This window comes from Microtus oregoni, unplaced genomic scaffold (assembly GCF_018167655.1).
Source record: "Microtus oregoni isolate MIOR12 unplaced genomic scaffold, Mior012 000015F_ref0000493, whole genome shotgun sequence".
Lineage (NCBI taxonomy): Eukaryota > Metazoa > Chordata > Mammalia > Rodentia > Cricetidae > Microtus > Microtus oregoni.
The window spans coordinates 3,112,873-3,132,858 of record NW_024543074.1 but is presented as its reverse complement, the minus strand read 5'-3'; the positions used below and the strand labels follow the sequence as shown (position 1 = coordinate 3,132,858).

The 19,986-nt window shown below is 47.5% G+C and overlaps 1 protein-coding gene across 2 annotated transcripts in view; it reads right to left on the bottom strand.

Annotated features, from left to right (window-relative positions):
* The window catches only part of B4galnt2 (beta-1,4-N-acetyl-galactosaminyltransferase 2), a 43,096-nt gene extending 28,384 nt beyond the window's left edge, over nt 1-14,712 (bottom strand). Inside the window, exon 1 of one of the 2 annotated variants that reach the window (XM_041664889.1) lies at nt 14,667-14,712. In XM_041664889.1, the coding sequence (XP_041520823.1) occupies nt 14,667-14,680 (14 nt within the window). In that variant the 5' untranslated portion in view covers nt 14,681-14,712. Of the gene's footprint in view, nt 1-14,614 lie in introns of both variants that reach the window. The other variant, XM_041664890.1, reaches the window with a different exon arrangement.
* Between the last annotated feature and the right edge of the window lie 5,274 nt (nt 14,713-19,986).

The window sequence follows — 19,986 nt, the reverse complement described above, 5'->3', positions numbered from 1 at the left end:
GTGTCCCTCCGTTTCCTATGCTACTGACACAGTTGGCTTTTGAAATGAGCAGAAAAATTGGCAATGACTGAAGCCTGAGCCCTGCTTCCTCTTGTTCCTACACAGGGAGGTAATTTATCATTATTACTGTTACTACGTTTTCCAACTTTGCCTAACTTTTATTACATTTTCCCTTTGACAAGTTCGTGCAGGTATAAGGAGCATTTTGATTATTCTAATTCCCCCTCCCAGCTGTCATGTCCGTGTCAACCTGTGTGTGTACACACCACAGAAATAAGCGTGATTTGCCTTCTGCTTTAGAAACCCATCTTTAAGACTAATTTTTTTAATTGTGTGTATATATATTTGTGTGTGTCTATGAGTGTCTGTGAATGTGGGTGCCCACAGAGTCCGGATGAGGGTACCGGAACCCCCTGGCGCTGGAGTTACAGGCAGCTGTGAGCCACCCACCATGGGTACTTGGAACTGGACTTGTCTTCTACCAAAGCAGCATGGGCTTTTAATCGCTGAACCATCTCTCCAGCCCCTAAGAGGATTTTTGTGCCCTTTGTCATCAACGTCCTCTCCTGAGTCATGACTGTACAGAAACACCTGTAGTGGCAGAGATGGAATGTTGAAATGTATATCAGAACTTTAAAAAAATACCTGCATAGTGAAAGACATTTCTGAAGTGAAGCCGGTGTCTTAGTTAGGGTTACTACTACTATGATAAAACCAAAAGCAAGCTGGGGAGGGAAGGGCTTATCTGGTTCATAGTCCCGTATCTCTGTCCATCTTCAAAGAAAGTCAGGATAGGAACTCAAACAGAACAGGAACCTGGAGGCAGGAGCTGATGCAGAGGCCATCAAGTGGTATTGCTTACTGACTTGCTTCACATGGCTTGCTTATCTGCTTTCTTATAGAACCCAGAACTACCGGCCCAGGGATGGCCCCACCCACAATAGACTGGGCCCGCTAACATCATCATTAAGGAAGTAAACGCCTTAGAGGTTTTCCTACAGCCTGATTATTTATTCACAAATTTTGTTTGTTTTTTGAGACAGGGTTTCTCTGAGTAGCCCTGGCTGTCCTGGAACTCACTCTGTAGCCCAGGCTGCCCTCCAAGTTGGAGATCCTCCTGCTTCTGCTTCCTGAGTGCTGGGATAGACCACACCGTGCACACCGTCATATCACTGACGGTGGTTTAAAAAGTGGATCCTCCCCTCTTCCACGCACACATAAAATCTAAGACAACGGGGAAAATAGCAAACAATAGTAATAATTAAAGCGACTCTCCCTGGAAGCAGTCTGAGGTAACCTGAGAAACTTCGTCATTCTCCGTCCAGGTGTGATGGCGAATTTAATCCCAGCGCTCCCAAAGCAGAGGCAGAAAGATCTCTTGAGTTTCTGGCCAGCAGAGCAGAATTAGTGACACACACACACACACACCTCAAAAATTAAAAAGGAAAGTCACCACTTCTTTTCTGTTCTGAGACAATGTTTTCCTATGAGCCCTGGCTGGCCTGGGACTCTCTATGTGTATCGTGGCTAGTTCAGATTCACAGAGAATGGCCTGCTTCTGCCTCCCAGAGTGCCAGTATTAAAGGCGTGCTACTCCAGTTGGAGTGCCTGTCTGTAAAACTGGTGCTACCGTCAAGGACACTGCCAGGACACTCTTCCTCTGGACGTATTCTGGCGCAGAGGTTCTTTGGCTGGTAGAAGGGGTCCAAGGAGGGTCACAGGCCCGTCTGCTGGGACGGCGGCCATTACGTCCTGCTCTCGCTCAGTGTCAAGTGTGATCCTGGAAGATTCTAGAGCACATAGGATAGCTGACTGAATGGAAATGGGGCTCCATGGGGCTCCACAGTGCAGCTCCCATCCGGGCATCATCTACAATAGGGTGCAACCTTGTACTGATGCAGCTGCGATCCCCCCCCCCATGCACCTCAAGTAACCCCTCCTTCCTGCTCTGTCAGAGACCCCTCACTCATTGGTCTGTCTGTAAGTGCCCCTCACTCATTGGTCTGTCTGTCAGTACCCCTCACTCATTGGTCTGGCTGGCTGGGCTTTGGCGGCATCACACTTCCATCTGTCATTGGTGTGTGTATAGGTGTGCTATGTGGGGTGAAGAGACTTTCGCTCACATCGTCCCAGAAGGAAACAAGTATGCACAACCACAAAACCACCAAGAGTCTGACACAGAAAACGACAGCCACTCCGGCATTAATATGGAAACGTGGGTAGTGCACGTGACAGCCCAACAGCTGCGGAAGACAGGGTCCAAAAGGAGTGATGATTTCTGCCGCAGTGTTGGGTGTTGGACAAGCATTGGCAGGCTTGGGGGCCAGTGAAGATGAACCCTTCTCTCATCATCAGCTTTGGCTCCACCTCCTGTTTCTATGGCAACCCTAGAATAGGAAGATTCAGTTTCAGCTTTGCCCTCCTTAGGATTTTTTGTTTGTTTGTTTTTTGTTTTGTTTTTCGAGACAGGGTTTCTCTGTAGCTTTGGAGCCTGTCCTGGAACTTGCTCAGTAGTCAGGCTGGCCTCGAACTCACAGAGATCCGCCTGCCTCTGCCTCCCGAGTGCTGGGATTAAAGGCTTGAGCCACCACCGCCCGGCTCCTCTTTAGCATTTAAACAACCAAATTAAAGGGATTGGGTATTAAGGCTCCACTGAGCCCCATTAACTTACTTTCTCCCAATAAAAAGAATGAAACCTGAATTCTATCTTGGGCCTTGGCTGGAGATCTGGCATTCTGATCTACTGCAAAGATCAGAACATTGGGCACCATTGTTCCTTTCCCTAATTGTTAATACGACCAGGCCTGTCAACCACCTGGCTAGAGACTCCCCTCCTCCCAAAAGTTGATTCCCTTAAAGACGCGTTAAGGAAATGTCCAGAAGCTCTTCTGCCAATGCCTGGACTTCCTCTAAACCTCTACTGCTGAACATGCCTGCTCTCCTGGATCCTACATCCCAAAACACAAGCTTCTTTCTTTCTGCCCACTGTTCTTTTCCTAGAAGCTGCTAAGATCTATAACTTTCCTGCTCTGTTGATTTTCTCTCAAACGCTAATAAAACAGCCTTTAGTTTCCTTCTGAGTCGATTTAAAAATTCATTTGTCAGCAAGACCAAGAACCCACAAAAAGTTCCCTGGTTTCAGCAGATGCTTAAGAACAGATAGGCTAGGCGGTGGGTAGCACACACCTTTAATCCCAGCACTCGGGAGGCAGAGGCAGGTGGATCTCTGTGAGCTGGAGGCCATCCTGGTCTACAGAGCGAGTTCTAGGACAGCCAGGACTATACAGAGAAACCCTGTCTTGAAAACCAAACAAACAAACAAACAAAAGAACTCAGATTGGGTGGGAGGAGCTGGTTCAGAGGTCAAGCGCTCAGACTGCTCTTGCAGAGGACCTGAATTTATATCCCTGCATCAATCACCTGTAACTCCAGCTCCAAAAGATCTAGTGTCTCCTCTGGGCTCTACTGGTTCCTGTACTCACATGCACACACAGATACATACAGACATACACACACAGAGACAGACACACAGATACACACAGACACACACACACAGAGACACACAGAGACAGACACACAGATACACACAGATACATACAGACATGCACAGAGAGAGAGACACACATACACAGACACACACACACACACACACACACACACACACACACACTGTGGGAGACTTACTGCTCCCTAGATCAGTTTCACCCACTCTGTTGCACTTGGCTTCTGCTGTTCTGATCTGTCAAATACTAACTCTGCAATGAGTTATTGCTCCATTGTTCCTGTGTTCTGAACATTCTGCATGATATAGTTATGGACTTTCCACCTGTCCATTAGACCATGGTTAGGTTGCTGAGCAAGTTGTTTAGTTACCCATGTACACAAGGAGAACTTCCTCCTTTCCCTTACCCTCTATTTACCTGGATTATTCCCTTGAATAAACAAGACTTGATCAGAATCCTGCCATGTCTCCATCTCTTGTGTGTCTTGTCCCATCCCATTCTCACTCCCCCTCTGGGGTCTCCGTTGACTTACCTGCAGGCCGGGGCAACACACAAATTTTAAAATAATTTTTAAAAATTAAAAAAAAAGAACCTAACGGCTGTTAAGACGACCTCATGGTTGGAGAGTTGGAGCACCTGTCCTCATGGTTGGAGCACCTGTCCTCATGGTTGGAGGGTTGGAGCACCTGTTCTCATGGCTGGAGCACCTGTTCTCATGGTTGGAGCACCTGTCTTCATGGTTGGTGGGTTGGAGCACCTGTTCTCATGGCTGGAAGGGTGGAGCACCTGTTCTCATGGTTGGAGGGTTGGAGCACCTGTTCTCATAGAGGACCCATGTTAATTTCCCAGTACCTATCTGATGGCCCAGAACTGTCTATAACTACATTTCCAGGGGAGTCTTCTGGCCTCCACTGCCACCAGGTGTGCATGGGGCACACATACATGCATGCAGGAGGCATGTATACACATAAGCATAAAGTAATCTTTAAGAAAACAGACAACACAGCTGAGCTTCAAGGCCGGGTACAGATTCCTAGGACAGCAAACGCACCCATCCAGGCTGTGTTAAGCTGTCTTCCCTACTGACAGAACTCAGGGGCAGACTGACCCATACAGGAGCTCCCTGCCTCGTGAAGTTGAACCTCACTGCCCAAAGCCGGAAGGTGGTGCTGACCAAAGGTCAGAGAGTTTGGAACTTTCCACTAATTCCTTCAAGGTTGTTGTGCTTCAAACAAAGGCCCCACCTAGGCAGTGAAGTTCTGCTTGCTCAAGGTTATTGTCAACAAGTGTGGCTAATTGCCAGCCTTTGTGCTCCAGGAATAGAGCTGTTCCTACCTCAGACAAAAATGTAAGGATCCAACTAAGTTCTGGGTCCCTTTATGAAAATGAGTTAGGGTTCCACCCAGGGAGTGGTTTGCATACAGGGTGACTTGTTTTTGTTCTAGCAACAGAACGTTTAACTGTGAATGAAGCCCGTGACCTTCAATTGGTCTGTTCGTGGTAATGCAGTCTTTTGTCTTACTCCTACGGTTTGGGGTCAGGGGTATTTTAAGCAGTTGGAAATTAAACGCGGGAGAATATTCAGTACTCACTGGAACTCCCTCCCAATATTATCCTATGTTTCTCAGTTTTATTGCTTTCACTTGTGTCTTAATATTCTTTTCTATATTTATAAATCCCCACGCCCTTACCCGGGAAAAGGATATTTTTGTCGAGGCTAGTCCCTGACAGGAGGAAAAGAAGCCCTCAAAGAATGAGAACTTACAATGTGGAATTAGATGCAGCACAGAATAAACTGTAAAAACAAACAAACAAGCCCCCATTTTCACTGTGTGCTTAAATCTGTGTTAGGATGTTTCCCTAATAAGTTCCATCTCTACTTTGAAAACAAATTCTATGGGGTCCCAAGTAGGAATGTTTGCTCTGCAAGCCGGACGACTTGTGTTCAACCCTGTAACTCACATAAAAAGTCACGTGTCACGGCTCGCATCTCTAACTCCAGGGCTTCTAAAGCAAGATGGGAAGTGGAGACGGGGATTCAGTAGAAGGTACAAGGGTCAACTTGTAATGGTCTGTGCTGTCCCTTTAAGAGACAAGACAAGCCCACTCCCTCCCCCACTGAGGCAAGCTGATCAGCTTCCAGTGGTATCCCTCTCTCTCTTTCTCTGTCTCTCAGAGGCAGCTTCTGTCTCTTCCTTCTCCCCACTTCACCCCTTCCCCCTTCTGTTTCTCTCTGTGTGTTCTTCCCCCTTCTCCTCTTCCTTTCCATAACCCACTAAATAAATATCCAACTTCACTCTGCATGGCATGCCTATCACCTGTCACACCGCTTCCTGCCTGGGATCCAGCTGCCTTCGTGGCCTGCCATGATCTTGGGACCAGCTGCCCACTGCCTGCCACCACTCAGGGACCTGCAGTGTTTTACTTAAACCATTACACAACTGACCCGGAGTGTTCTGTGCAGCAACAGAAACAGGAGATGCCCTGTCTCAAAAACCAGGTGGAAAGCTGTCCCGAGATGGTGTGTGCACACCCTGGAGCTTGCAGGCCTGTGTACACATGCACACACACTCAAACACACAACTAATAGATAAAAAAATTACATCCTGGACTGAAGAGATGGCTCAGCGGTTAAGAGCACTGCCTACTGTTCCAGAGGTCCTGAGTTCAATTCCCAGCAACCACATGGTGGCTCACAACCATCTGTAATAAGATCTGGTGTCCTCTTCTGGCCTGCAGAACACTGTATACATAATGAATAAATAAATTTTTTTTAAAAAAGATTTGCCTTGTAGGGGGGAAAAATCTTACATCCTATGGAGAAAGGAGCGTTTACCTGGAGCTCAAGGGCGTCTGGTTAGTAGACTCAGGTGGGCTTGGCATTGGTGTAAAGTAATCAAGTCACCAGCACTCCTAACGCCAGAGGTCAGCACTGGGTCATGTCTCACACTAGTTCACAGACAACAGGTGGGTGTGGAAGTGAAAGAAGCCTATTGCACAGCAAGGGAAAGAGACAGAAACAGACGTGAGAGGATCCTGACCTGCATGCAAAGGATCTGAGATTTGGATCAGGATCGGAACTGCTTGGGATGAAGATTCCCAAGACTTGGTTGCCCTTGTCCAGTTGTTTGGGGCTCAGAAAAGGGTTTTAAAGGCAGGAACAGCCAGTCATCAAGGTCAGCAGTCTGCTTATGGTTCTTCCAGGAACCAGGATGTGGTTATCAAGTGGTTGCATCAAAGACAAGCTAACTCCTCCGCTCACTGTGGTAACAGGTCGTCCAAAGTAGCTCCTGCTGGTCTGCGCCTCGAGTTAGCCACAGTTTTGTGTAGTCCTTTCTCACTTTGGCTTTTCTCATCAGCAAACACACACATAACCTTTGCAATTTCTGCAATTAGGTAGTAAAAGTCACGGAGGTTTTGGTCTTGGTGGCAGTCTCGGATGATTTGCTCTGAGGAGGAAGTCCTTAGACTGAAGTGCCTGCTTAACATATCAAAGCAGATGCTGGAATCCAGGTCTCCCAGGATCCCTTAGTCCCTACCTGTAGCATGGCCCTCCAGGAGGGCATACTCCACTTCCTACCATAAATTTCTACAATCCAGGGGCTGGGATGCCCTTCCCTATATAATCCAACCATTTTTTTTTCAGATGGAAACATCAATTTTAATAAATAACACGTATGTATAAATAACATGTGTGTATACATGAACTTACAAGTACAAACCCGCATCTGCATGTATAAGTTTATAACAGACCTAAGCATCTTTACCCAGGGAAAGGCCATGGGCATTGCTGGTCTTTGAGCTCAAAAACACAGGGTGATGAGATTTTTCTTTTTTCTCTCTTCAGTTGCTCCCAAAAGACCCAGTATACTTGGGTTAGCTCTTTCTCCCTCCTTATATTTCTGAATCCTGAAGAACCCATTTGTTCTCTGTGTGTGTGTGTCTGTCTGTCTGTCTCTGAGTACACTAAAGTGCAACCAGTAAGACAGAGACAGCTTTCTGACGTCTGTCCTCCCGGGTCACGTCAGATCCCCAGGGTGCGGTGGGGGGCAACTATCACTTCACAGTCAGGTTACTTCTGAGATGAGACAAAGGGACGAAAGAGAAAGTGGTCACCCGAGACTCTCTTATGGGGATCTAAGTTCAAAGACTTAAAGTGAAATTAATAAGCACGTATTGCTTATCCTCACAGATTGTTTTACATAATAAGAATCTCTACAGTCTTTCTCTCTCTTTTACACACACTCAGAGACAGACAGACAGACACACAAATCCAACCATTTTGGTTACTCTTTCATCTACCCCTTACCCTCCTGGTCTCTTGGTCTGGCTCCTTTCTTCTCTCCCCTCCTCTCTCCACTGTGCTATGCTATGGAATAATCCTTCTGTACACAGTGTCTGTATATATATATCGCTGTGATTGGTTTAATAAACAAGCTGACTGGCCAATAGCTGAACAGGAAAAAGTTAAGCGGAAAAGTCAAACTGAGAACAAGTTGGACATACAAAATGGGATAGAGGTAAAAGCCACAAGCTTCGGGGCAGCACAGAGATTAATAGTAATGAGTTAAGTTGTAAGAGCTAGTTAATAACAAGCCTGAGCTATTGGCTGAGCATCTATCATTTATATTAAGTCTCCTAATCAGTTATTTGGGAAGCAGTAGTTGGGACAGGAAAACTCCACCTACAAATGGCACCCGTCATCTGCCAAAGATCCACATATGACCTGAAGAAGCTTTTAAAAAGGTTCTAAATACATAAAAACGGAGTTAAACTCAGCTTCCTAGTCTCGTGTCTCTCATGCTGGTCATGGTACAGAGACACATCTCCTGGCAGCTGCCAGTACACCATGAGCTAAGCTGCATAGTGGGTTGCTGCAGTCTCTCACATAAGCAGCAGTACAGAGAGGCATCCCCCAGCTGGTGCCTTCAGGCTTAAGCTGCCAATGCAAGCTCTGACAGCATGCTACATGACAGGTTTTGAGTTTTTGCTCATGCAGACAGAAAAGGTTACAGATACGTGTGAATATATGTTGCTATGGTTGGTTTAATAAACAAGCTGACTGGCCAATAGTTGAACAGGATAAAGTTAAGTGGGAAAGGCAAACTGGGGATGATGGGATGAGGAAGGGCAGAGTCAGAGGAGTTGCAAGCCAGGCAGAGAACGAGTTGGACACACAAAATGTGATAGAGGTAAAAGTCACAAGCCTCAGGGCATCACACAGATTAATAGAAATGGGTTAAACTGTAAGAGCTAGTTAGTAATAAGCCTGAGCTATTGGCAGTGCATTTATAATTTATATTAAATCTCTGAGTCAGTTATTTGGGAGCAGGTGGCTTGGACAGGAAAACCACCTACACTTCCTACTCCTTCCCTCACATGGCTTACTTAGTCTGGTCATGGTCACTCTGGATTCTCCCAAATGTCTCTGCCTCTGGCCATGCTCTCCCTTTTATCTATAATTAACTTCACTCTTCCATATGGGGAGCTGGCAGTCCCACCCGAAGAGGATCTACAACCTCTAGCCAAAGGGCACAGGAATCAGCTAGGAAGTGGATACTGGAGCCTTACTCAAGCCTTAGACTAATTACAGTGAATGTTTTCATTAAAATATGTTTAAATCCGAGTGTGTCAGGGCATACCTGTAATCCCAGAACTCAAGAGGCTGAGGAAGGAGAGTTTGAGGCTAGTCAAGGATAGGAAGTAAATTCCAGGCCAGCCTAGGCTACAAAGAAAAATAAATAAATGTTCTGAGAACATCTAGGTTTATGATTGATTGGTTAATTGATTATATTGATTGTGACACTGGAATTCAACTCGCCCCCCAGCTCTGACAAGTTTGGTGAATTTGTAAGTATCTTTAAACAGTCTTGGCTTTAGTTCACAATTTGTCAAGCAACAGTATATACCCCAAGTAAACAACAGCTTTTGGGGGTTTGTTGTTGCTGCTTTGTATGTTCTGTTGTTTTTTTGTTTGAGACAGGGTCCCCTATGTTGCTCTGGCTGTCCTAAAACTCTCTACATAGCCCAGGCTAACCTTAGACTCAGAGATCTTCCTGTCTCTGCCTTCTGAATGTTGGGATTAAAGAAGTGTGCCCCCACGCCTGGCTTGGTGTGTGTGTGTGTGTGTGTGTGTGTGTGTGCTTATGTGTGTCTGTGTGTATGCACAGGCTCAGTGGCGTGATGGGGTGGGGCATACACACCAGGCAAGTGCGTAGATCAGAGGACAGCTTTATGCAGTTGGTTCTCTCTCTACACCTTTCTGCGGTTCCTGGGATCAAACCTAGGTCTGCCAGGCTTACAGTGCAAGCGCCTTAGATCATGGAGCCATTCCACAGGCCCTTTTGTTGCATTTAATTTGGGGGATTTTTAATTTTTGCACCAAGAGGCTTTTCTGTGCCATTGCTTACTTCTGTGTTTTAATGACATTCAGGAGCTTCAGGTGAGCACCGTAGCTTTGAAAACTTCCCTTGATGTGGCATTTCATCGGAAGAACTCACAGCTGGGTAACTGGGATGTTCAGTGTTAGGTCTCAGGCTGCCCATCTATCGAGAGATGAGCTCAGCCTGGACTGTAGGATTCTGGTTGTTAGGTAAAAGCCAGTGTCGCTCAGGAACTTGTGAAACCTTTTCCCTGGTGTGGCTACTTCCCTACAAGCAGATGTGAAACAGCAATGATTTCTGAAGATGAAACCTAAGGTTTTTAACCGATGCTTAAGACTGAAAATACCATGAGGCAGAAGGACCAGGCCAGCCTGGGCTACAAAGCGAGTTTGAACTCCCAGAGTTACATAAACTGTGTCTCAAAGAACAAACAAAAGGTGCTACTGCCGCACGCCTTTAACCTCAGGAAGACACAGGCAGATCTCAGATTTCGGGGCCAGCCTGGTCTACAGAGCGAGTTCCAGGACGGCCAGGGCTACACAGAGAAACCCTGTCTCGAAAAAGCAAATAGCAACAACAAACAAACAAAAACCTAAAATATCAAAACAGAGCCAACTGCCAAGTATAATATGGTGTGTGTGTTTCTTGGGTTTTTGGTTTGGGCTTTGTTTTAGGTGTGGGGTGAAGCTGTGGCTCAGTAGTAGAGCATACACTGAATATTCCTAAAGGGCTGGGGGTCAATGGGGGTCAATACCCAACACCACCAAAAACTTCCTGGGAAGTGTAATATTAAGTCTGAATCAAACATCTTAGCTCACCAAGTCCCCCCACCCTTGGTACTATAAAGCATGACCTCAGGCCCTCGTGCAAACTGGACACAGACTCTACCACTGAGCTACATCCCTGGCCTTCAGTTAACCCTTTACTGCACACACATCTCACACACTTTGAAAATCTTCAGAAAGTCTAACTTTTTGGCTGCTCTAAAATGAAAGGAAAACTAGTAAGAAGGCACAGCTGGTAAAACCTGGTGACCTGAGTTTGACCCCAGAACCCACATAAAAAGCTGAATGCAGCCAGGGTAGTGGAGGAAGTGCACGCCTTTAATCCCAGCACTCGGGTGACAGAGGCAGGCAAATCTCTGAGTTTGAGGCCAGCCTGGTCTACAAAGTGATGAGTTCCAGGACAGCCAGGGATGCACAGAGAAACCCTGTCTTGATAAACAAATAATAATCAGCCAGCATAAACTGGCCACAGTGGTACATGCTTTCAATCCTAGTTCTACAGAGGTGGGAGGATCCAGCATTCAGGTCATCTTTGGCTACATAGTGAGTTCAAAGCCAACCTGGGCTACATGAAACCGCATCTCAGAATTAGAAAGGAAGGAAGGCAGCAAAGTGGGGGGGAAGGAGCTGGCAGGATGGCTAAGCAGGTCCACATTTAAAGGTGCTTGCTACCCTGATGACATGAATTTGACCCCACACAACCAACAAGGTAGAAGGAAGATGCCCCTTTGTGCATGCCCTGCAGACAAAAGCCATCCTCAGACATGCACAAGTTCGAGACCAGCCTGGGCTACAAGAGTTCCAGGACAGGCTCCAAAGCTACAGAGAAACCCTGTCTTGAAGAGAGAGAGAGAGAGAGAGAGATTGGGACTTTTGTTTTCCAGGACTAGTAGGAACCATGCAACGTCTGGATAAGTTTTAAGATTTTTTTTTTAAGTAAGTGTGCGTGTGTGTGCATGTGCAATTGTGTAGGTTTCAGACCTTTTAGAGCTAAAGTCACAAATGCTTAGTGTAGGGTAAAAGGGCCAGCCAAAGAAACCCACCCTGGCCCTGAAACCAGAGCCAGGGAAAGAAATATTTTAGCCCTGAACCCAGAACCAAAGAAACACACCCTGACCCTGCCTGAAACCAGTGCCAAAGAAACACATGTTGGCCATAGAAGTGGAAGAAATATGCCCTGGTCCCGAAATTAGGGTCAAAAGGTTTAAAAGGGCCAGTGAAAGAAACATACTTTGGCCCTAAAACCAGAGCCAAATCTGTCCCTGATCAACTAAGCAGAAAACCAACCAATCCCTGACCGTGAGATCTAGCCAATCTGAGCTCACGAGACTAAAATCTGACCAATTCCCACCCTCAAAACCTTTTCCCTGGAAAAACTCCGCCCCTGAGAAGCCCTATATAAGCCCTGCACCTGTTCCACTGGCTGCTGCCTTCCCCACCCTGGCAGAGGCAGCTGCTCTCCTGGATTCTTCCCTCCCAATAAGCCTCTTGAATGAGGGTTAGGTGAGACCTTCTTACTTCGCTGGGGGGGGGGCAGAGCAGAACTGTAAAAACTTCGCTGGGGAAACCCTCCCCTACCAGAGCAGAGCTGTTACATTGGGAAACCTCTCCCTGGAGCAGGGTTGTGAGCTTCTATGCGGTATTCCTTGGCTCCCAGCTGCCAGAACAAATTCCCATCCGAGCTGCAAGGCTTACCCTTAGGGCCTGCTAGACATTAGTGCTGGGAATCAACACAGGGCCTCGGCAAGAGCATTGTGTGTTTTTAACAACTGAATCAACTCTCCAGTTTCCGACAATTTGTCAAATGAATAAATGTCCCAAATACTCAAAATCCATTGGATTGAGCTAAACTCCAGTCAGCTCCTGCCAGCATGGCCCTTGGACAGCTTTCTCCCTCGTTTCCCCAGCTGTAAAGTGGAGATGTCAGTAGTTCACTCTTCTCAGACCTTGTTAGGAACACTGCTGGGAGATGGGAGGGCACAGCTGATGTGCCCCAAATGTATGCTGCATGGGGGAACAGTGACGCCCCACGTTGGTGTCCTTTATCCTCCCCTGGGCATCAGGCTTTTCTATCCGCTTACAGAGAAATATAATCCTGGAGCTCACTCCTAAATGCTCCTTAGGGTATAGAATGAACTGGACTTTTAACCCCCTTTGGAGACAGGGTCTCATGTAGCCCAGGCTGGCCTCAAACTCATAATGTAGCAAAAAAGAAAAATGCCCTTGAGCTGCTGGAATTGCTACAGATGGGCATAATCTTACTGGCTTTGGAAATGAATGTAGAAGTTAACACGCATTCAGTGTGGTTTATGGGACAGTAATCGCTCCCTGAGTTGGTAGGGTGTGTTGAGGGGAACTATCCCATTTCAGAGGCTAGAAGAGATGCTGGTTTCCCCAGGACCATGCTGGCCAGCATCAAGCAGTAGAAACAGAGAAACAGCAAACAGCATGGATTAATATTGTAGAGCTAAGAGGCAAAAATTCTAGCTTTTCATAAGTGAAAGAAAAACGAAGTTTGCCAAAATGTGCCAACCTCAAATCCACTGGCATGGTTCCTGTTGACTGATCTTGTGGAAGGAGCCTTGGCATCTCTGCTTCTTCCCTCAGGCAGGAAGTTAGGAAGAATGTTGAAGGACCCTGGAGTTCCTGAAGTCCTTAGAAGTGCGCAAGGATACACGAAAGCTCTGCCTTCCTCCCCTCACTCCCTGCATCCTTTGTGGAACAAGCATGTGCTTTAAAAAGGATGGCTCAGAGGTGAAGAGCACTGGCTGCTTTTTCAGAGGTCCTGAGTTCAATTCCCAGCAACCACACGGTGGCTCACAAACATCAGTAATGAGATCTGGTGCCCTCTTAGGGCAGAACACTGCATACATAATAAATAAATAAATCTTTAAAAAAAAAAAAAGAAAAAGAAAGAAAGCAAAAGAAATGATCCCGAGTACTGGTGCATAGCAGGAAAGCACCATACCACTACACAGACCCTCCATCTAGCCTCAAAATTGTGGCTCTCTGCTTTTCAAGTAGTTGGGATTGCGCCCAAGGCTTCTGGAGTGTCAGGCAAGCACTCCGTCAACTGAGCTACATCTCCCTTAACTGACTTTGTGTTTGGAAAAAAAAAAAATACAGAGAAAATAATCTTTGGGGTGTGTGTGTGTGTGTGTGTGTGTGTGTGAAAACAACGCACAACATTCATTTCTAAGTCACATTTTTTGTTGTTGTTTTCTTTTTCTTGAGACAGGGTTTCTCTGCGCATTCCTGGCTGTCCTGAAACTCATTCTGTAAATCAGTCTAAGCTCGAATTTACAAACACCCGCTTCCTTCTATCTCCCAAGTGCTGGAATTAAAAGCCTGCGCCACCACCGCCAGGACACAACCTCATCCTGCCATGTACTTTGTAAAAATTAATCGAACACGTCGTCCAAGTACATTTTCTCCCGCCTTCACTATTAAGTCAACCTTTCAGCCTCTTGAGGGGGGCGTGCGGCGCAGTGGTACAGACTCTTTAAGGTACAGCTCAACACCGCACCCCAGACCCAACATTCTGAAACCGTTGGGTCTGCGAGGACGACTATGGAACTCTCTGTATAGGACTCGGGGGCCCAAGGCTCCCGAGCTTGGCGTTATAAACGTTCATCCTACCGCTGGATCCCGGAACTCAATCAGGTACGCGCCTAGTCTCTGCTCAGCGCTTCAGGGCTTCTAGCTGTGCGGCCGGCACCCCCAAGGCACGACCCCACGCTCAGACGTGCCCACGGCGTGTTCTTGTGAAACAACCTCCAGGTCAGATTTTCCCACTAGAAAACTGGTTCCGCGTTTGCGCGGGCGCAGCCGCCGAGAAAGGGGGCTGGTGGGGGGAGGGGGGTCTCCATCCGAGGCTGCACGCGCACGGCGGGCGCGAGAGATGCTGCCGCCCACGCGAGTACTCCCAGGGCTCCACCCGCACCTGTTCCTCCCCAGCCTTGCGCGCCCGTGTTCCTCGGGCCGGGGACACTCACTAGCTGGAAGTCATCGCCGATTTCTCCGGCCACCTCTCTGCCGACTGCCCAGGGCGGGTCCCGACAGAAGCTGGAGGAAAAAGCTGCAGGACCGTACCCGCCCACATCCCACAGCCCCCGCCCAGGTGCTAAGACCTTGCCTGGCGTCCCAGCTGCTCTCCAATAGTTTTGTCATTATTTGGGTTGGTCCATTGTGACTGTGAGGCGACAGGGTCTCATGCTCCAGGAACTAGATGGTCCTTGCAGCTACCACCACCCCAGCCTTTCCTACTAGAAGAGTTGCGAGCTCGTTTCTTTATAAACTACAATATCTCCCAAGGACAGTTTTGAGGCTTGCTGTAGATGAAGAAATTGAGCCAAGGTGAGGGTAACCAAACTGTAAGCAGAGTAACCGGACCTCAACTCACTTTGGGTGTATTTTATGTCCCTTAGGTTCAGGGCTAAAAATTCAAGCAAGCCACCTCTGCTTACCCCCAAGCCAGACCACTACAACTCCTTGGTGGGCAGGTCTTTCTTCGGGAAATTGCGTGGATTCAGCATTTCCCCCAAACTCCAGGGGATAGACTAGAACTAGGTGAAGTTGGGCCAAGTCCCAGTGTTCCCACTCCCCCTCCCATCCCCCCCATCAGAAGCTCCAGGGTATCCTCCCCGCTGCGGGGCGGATCCTTGCTCTGCTTGGTTGTTACCTGCGTGCGCGGTGCTGGAGAGTTCCAACGCGCTCTCCCTCCCCCTCCCCCGCATTTCTCCCGAAATTAGGCCTCTTTTGCTGCCTCCTCTGCTGCCTCCTCGGCTCATCAAGCATTTCTGTCCACCCTACGGAGAAAGCCTCGTAGCCCACTCCTAGATCTCCTGGTCACCTCTGCCCCTACCTGTCTTTTCACAGTTCGAATTTCAGCTCGCCCTACCTAATTCGGCCTTTGCCCTACGTCCACCTTTCCCCCCAACACTCAACCGCAAATCGTCCTAAGACCCCAGGAAAGTAAGGAAAGCAAAGCGGCAGCGGTAGTCCAGTCCCTCTTGCAAGGACCTATCCGATCACATGATGCCTTTGTGCTTGGTTGTTTTTTTTTTTTTAAGTGAATTTCTCACGAAATTGTTCCGCATTTGCATTTGTGAAACCCTTTTAGAAGCCGTTGGGGGTGGTTTTCCTTGGGCCCTTCTCTAATGGGATTGTACTGTTTTCGCTCTGACCTAGCCAAATTGCATGCCTACGACTAGTTTCGCTGAGACAGGATAGACAGGATCGCACGGGCCCTCTGTGAACGGGCAGTATGCATTTCATACCGTGCCGCCTCGCAAAAAGGAAGTAAGGTTAAAAACAATACAATCCTAAGTATGCAAAACTCGAGGAGACCTGGTCAGTCGTCCTCGTCAACTTAGACCACGAAAGCCAGAGCTGCCAAATACGGGCTGCCCATGCATGCTTCTGTATTGCTACTGCATGAATTTCATTCAAATTTCAAGTAAGCAAAACCAGGTGCCCACGGTGGAGTACACCCTGGCACTTGGATGGTAGAGGCAGGAGAACCAGAATTCAAGCTCTCTCTTAGTTACAGGTCAAAATACAGCCTACAGAATGGGGGCAGTTTTTGCCAAGCGGTACACCTGACAGGATTACTATAGAATATACAAATAACTCAAAAAACGACCAAAATCTTTTTTTTCCTCATTTCAAGTCCACCATAGGTTTTTTGTTTGTTTGCTTGTTTGTTTGTTTTGGTTTGGTTTTTGCTTCTTTATTTCCCTCTTTTCATGGTGGGTATTTATTTCTGGGTATTGACAGGTGACTCTCTGCGGTGCCTATTAGCACGCCAAAGTGCATGCTGGTTCCCAGGCTTCCTTCGTTTCACAACTACCTGTGGTTCTTCTCAGTTTTTCTCACCCCACCCCCTATCCTAAACTTCTCCAGTCATGGATTCCGTCCCTCACTTTCTCAGTCCCTTATAACCCTGCCGTTTTTTTAGCTCTGCACGCACTTGGCTCTTGGTTTCTCTTTTGTCTTTCTCTCTTAGTCCCCTCTCTTGCTCCTTTTCTCTCGGTCGTCCCCACCCACCCACCCACCAACCCACCCACCCACCAAGTCCAGTCTGCCGGCTACGTTTAATTTACTAATCTGTCATGCGCTCTGGACTCTTCCAAGTGCCTCTGGCTGTACTCTCCCTCGAAGCTACAATAAAAACCTTCCTCTCAACCATACCTTGGAATGGTCTTGTCCTCACTTTATATATCTGATGCTGAAACCTTCCGGGTTGACATAAATAAAGCCCTTGTCAAGAGGCCCCTGCCTCCTAGCCGAACCTGCTGCTGATTCGTCTCTCCAAAGGTATATATTGGATCCTTTGTTTCTGCTGGCTTCTGTCATCCTCCAGATTTGACTCCAAATTCTAGAGTTTGCCTCTTCAGCGGCTTCTTGCCTTGACCTGCTATGCTTCTCCACAGTGATGCCAGGCTCTGGGAGCCTGCTACAACCTTCTGGAACCCAGGATGTGGACAGGTGCTGTCACTGCCTCCACCAGCTCTCTCTCTCATCTCCTAGGTGAGTGTCAGCCTCTAGCTGCCTGCTTTGTCTCTCTGTGGGCTTGCTGGCTGTGGGAGCCTGCTATCGCTATGAAAGCCACACAGGTGTGTTAGGGTTGGTTCCTTCCCCTCCAGGTTCCTCACTGTGTAGAAAAGGACACCTCTCCTCTGTGATTTGGGACATTTCTCTCTGACAAGTTTCTCAACCTGCTTGAGGATTGGAATTCTTGTCACCAGGACATTTATCCTTTCTAGGGCCTGGGTCTACCCCTGCTCCTGGGGTTCATCTTGAGGACAGTTTCTGGTCAGCCAACTAAAACATTCTGTTTGTTCCTGTGCTCCCTCTGCCCTGCCTGGTGATTGGCTGTAGGCCATCCTTTACTGTAGTGAGCTGGACAGGATCGCCATTACAAGATGGCGCCGACATCCTGTCTTGTTGGAAATAAACAACTCCATATTTGGCTCTGCCTTTGGGAGCTGCGTGTCCCCCGCTTCCCGCATGCATGGTAGATAAGGGTCCTTGGGCCTATCCCGATGCAGTCTGGTGTCAGCTGATGGTGGCAGCCAATTACAGGGCGACCCGTGTGCCAATTCCCTATATAAGCAGCTGCTTTAGTGCTCTTGGCTCTCTCTCGTTTCCTGCCTCTCGCTTCCTGCCCCTCGTCTCCTGCCCCTAGTTTCCTGCCCCTTAGCTTCCTGCTCCCCTCAACCAAGGGCACTCCAGTAAAGCGTGATCTGAAAAGAATCCTCGTGTGGTGGTTGTTCTTTCTCGCTGGTCGAGAAGTTCGCCGCAGCTGGTGCCGAAACCCCGGGAACTTCGGTCACCAGGCGAGGGGCCGAAGAGGATTCAGAACTCAACACCACTCAGAGTGGTGACGTCGGTAAGTCTTTCCAAGTATGCTGATTGCAGTCAGCGGGTGCACCAAATAATCCTCAAGGTAAAGATTGGGGATCCGCAACAAAAAGCAGGTTTTCTGCTCTCGCCGGTAGAAAAAGGGAGAGTGGAGGTAATAGGGCCGCGACCAAAGCGGACGGTTTAAAATGAGGGCCACAACCAAAGTAGACGGTTTAAGAATGGGAGTTTAGAATGGGCGCTTCAACATCACACCTGATTTTTCTAGCTCTTAACGTGCTGTTATGGAGCGCTTTGGAGAGGTTTTTAGCTGAAGGTGACACAGTGGCACCTTGGTTTGCCGCCTCTGGCAATCTTAATGTGTCATCCTGTGATAGGCTTGGTAGAGATCTGGATTTTGCCGCTGAACAAAATATGCTAAGGAAGGGAATTATATTCTTATGGTTCGAGTTACCGAGGCCTCCGGATTTTGTAGAATGTGAACAGCTGCGGCTCCAAGGCCTAGCAGCACTGAGGGTCTGCAAAGCTACAAACACGGGACCTGCCTTGAGGACCAACAAGGCTAGAACGCTAGGCCACTCCCAGCGTGGGCCTCAGGGCATAGAAGCGCAGCAGGACCCTGGTAAGGCTCACCAGCTTGAACGGTCGGGCCCAGCCGCTCTGCTCAGCCACGCCTCCAAGCAAGGCTGAACACAAATTCCTATGGTTAAACAACTTTATATTTAGGCCCAAAGGGGGTATTGCTAAGTTCTGAGGTAGATATTTGCCTAATTTTAAAAATATAGACATAATGGGGGTCCCTCAGTGCTGGGGAGACTCTCACTCAGGTCTCGGGATGGCGCACCTCCCCCCATGGCTTGCCAAAGGCCCTCCTTACTGAGGTTGCTCTCGCGGCTTTGGTTGGCAGGGGAGGAGTTCGACCCCGAGTGACCGGGAGAAAGAATTTTTAAGAAAAGAGGCCACAGCCCTATGGTCAGGGAGGGTCATAAATTCCAAAAATCCGATGGTGGTCACAGGAATACAACTCCCTGCCTCGGGACCACTCCCAGGGTCGTAATCAGCTAGTTCCTAAAACAGTAGTACCTGCAGGGGGAAACTCCCTGTTTCTCAAGTTATTCTCAATGGTCTGGCTTTCTCTTGGGCTAGTTCCTAAAACACAGCAAGCTGATAATCACAAGGCAGAAACTCCCTGTTTCTCGGGATTATTATCAGGATTGCAGTCTAACTTTGTCTTCAGCTAGTTCCTGGTGCAGGGTCGCTGTACAGGCTAGTCCTGGATTTCTTCTCTTCCTGCTGGGAGAGTCTGGTTTGTTCAGGTTTTTCAGTACGATGTGTAATCCAAAGATGGCTGTGTCAGTTTACACTTCCGGGAGAGTCTGGTTTGTTCAGGTTTTTCAATACGATGTGTGATCCAAAGATGGCTGTGTCAGTTTACACTTCCGGGAGAGTCTGGTTTGTTCAGGTTTTTCAATACGATGTGTGATCCAAAGATGGCTGTGTCAGTTTACACTTCCAGCAATGGAGTTTTTTCTTTACCCACATTTTCTTAAGCATAAATTGTTAGCAATAATTTTTAATCTTGGTCATTTCTACGAGGATAAGGTAAAATCTCAGAGTTTTGGTTTACATTTCTCTGAGGGCTAAAGGAAACATTTTTTAGGTGTCTCTCAGTCATTTTTAAGTTCATCTGTTGAGAATTTTCAGTTTGGGTCTGTAACAAATATTTTTATTGGATTAATTTTTAATAACTAATTTCCTGAGTTCTTCATATATTTTTGAAATGGGTAAAAAATGGTTTGACAAAATATTGACTATGATCAATGTTTCGTATACTAAATAATAGATTCATTGATAATTTTATGATTGATTCCTCGACAATTATGTTTGCTCAATTCAAAGGCAAAAACAATAATCTTTTCCCAGATGATCATTGCTACAGTTCACACAACT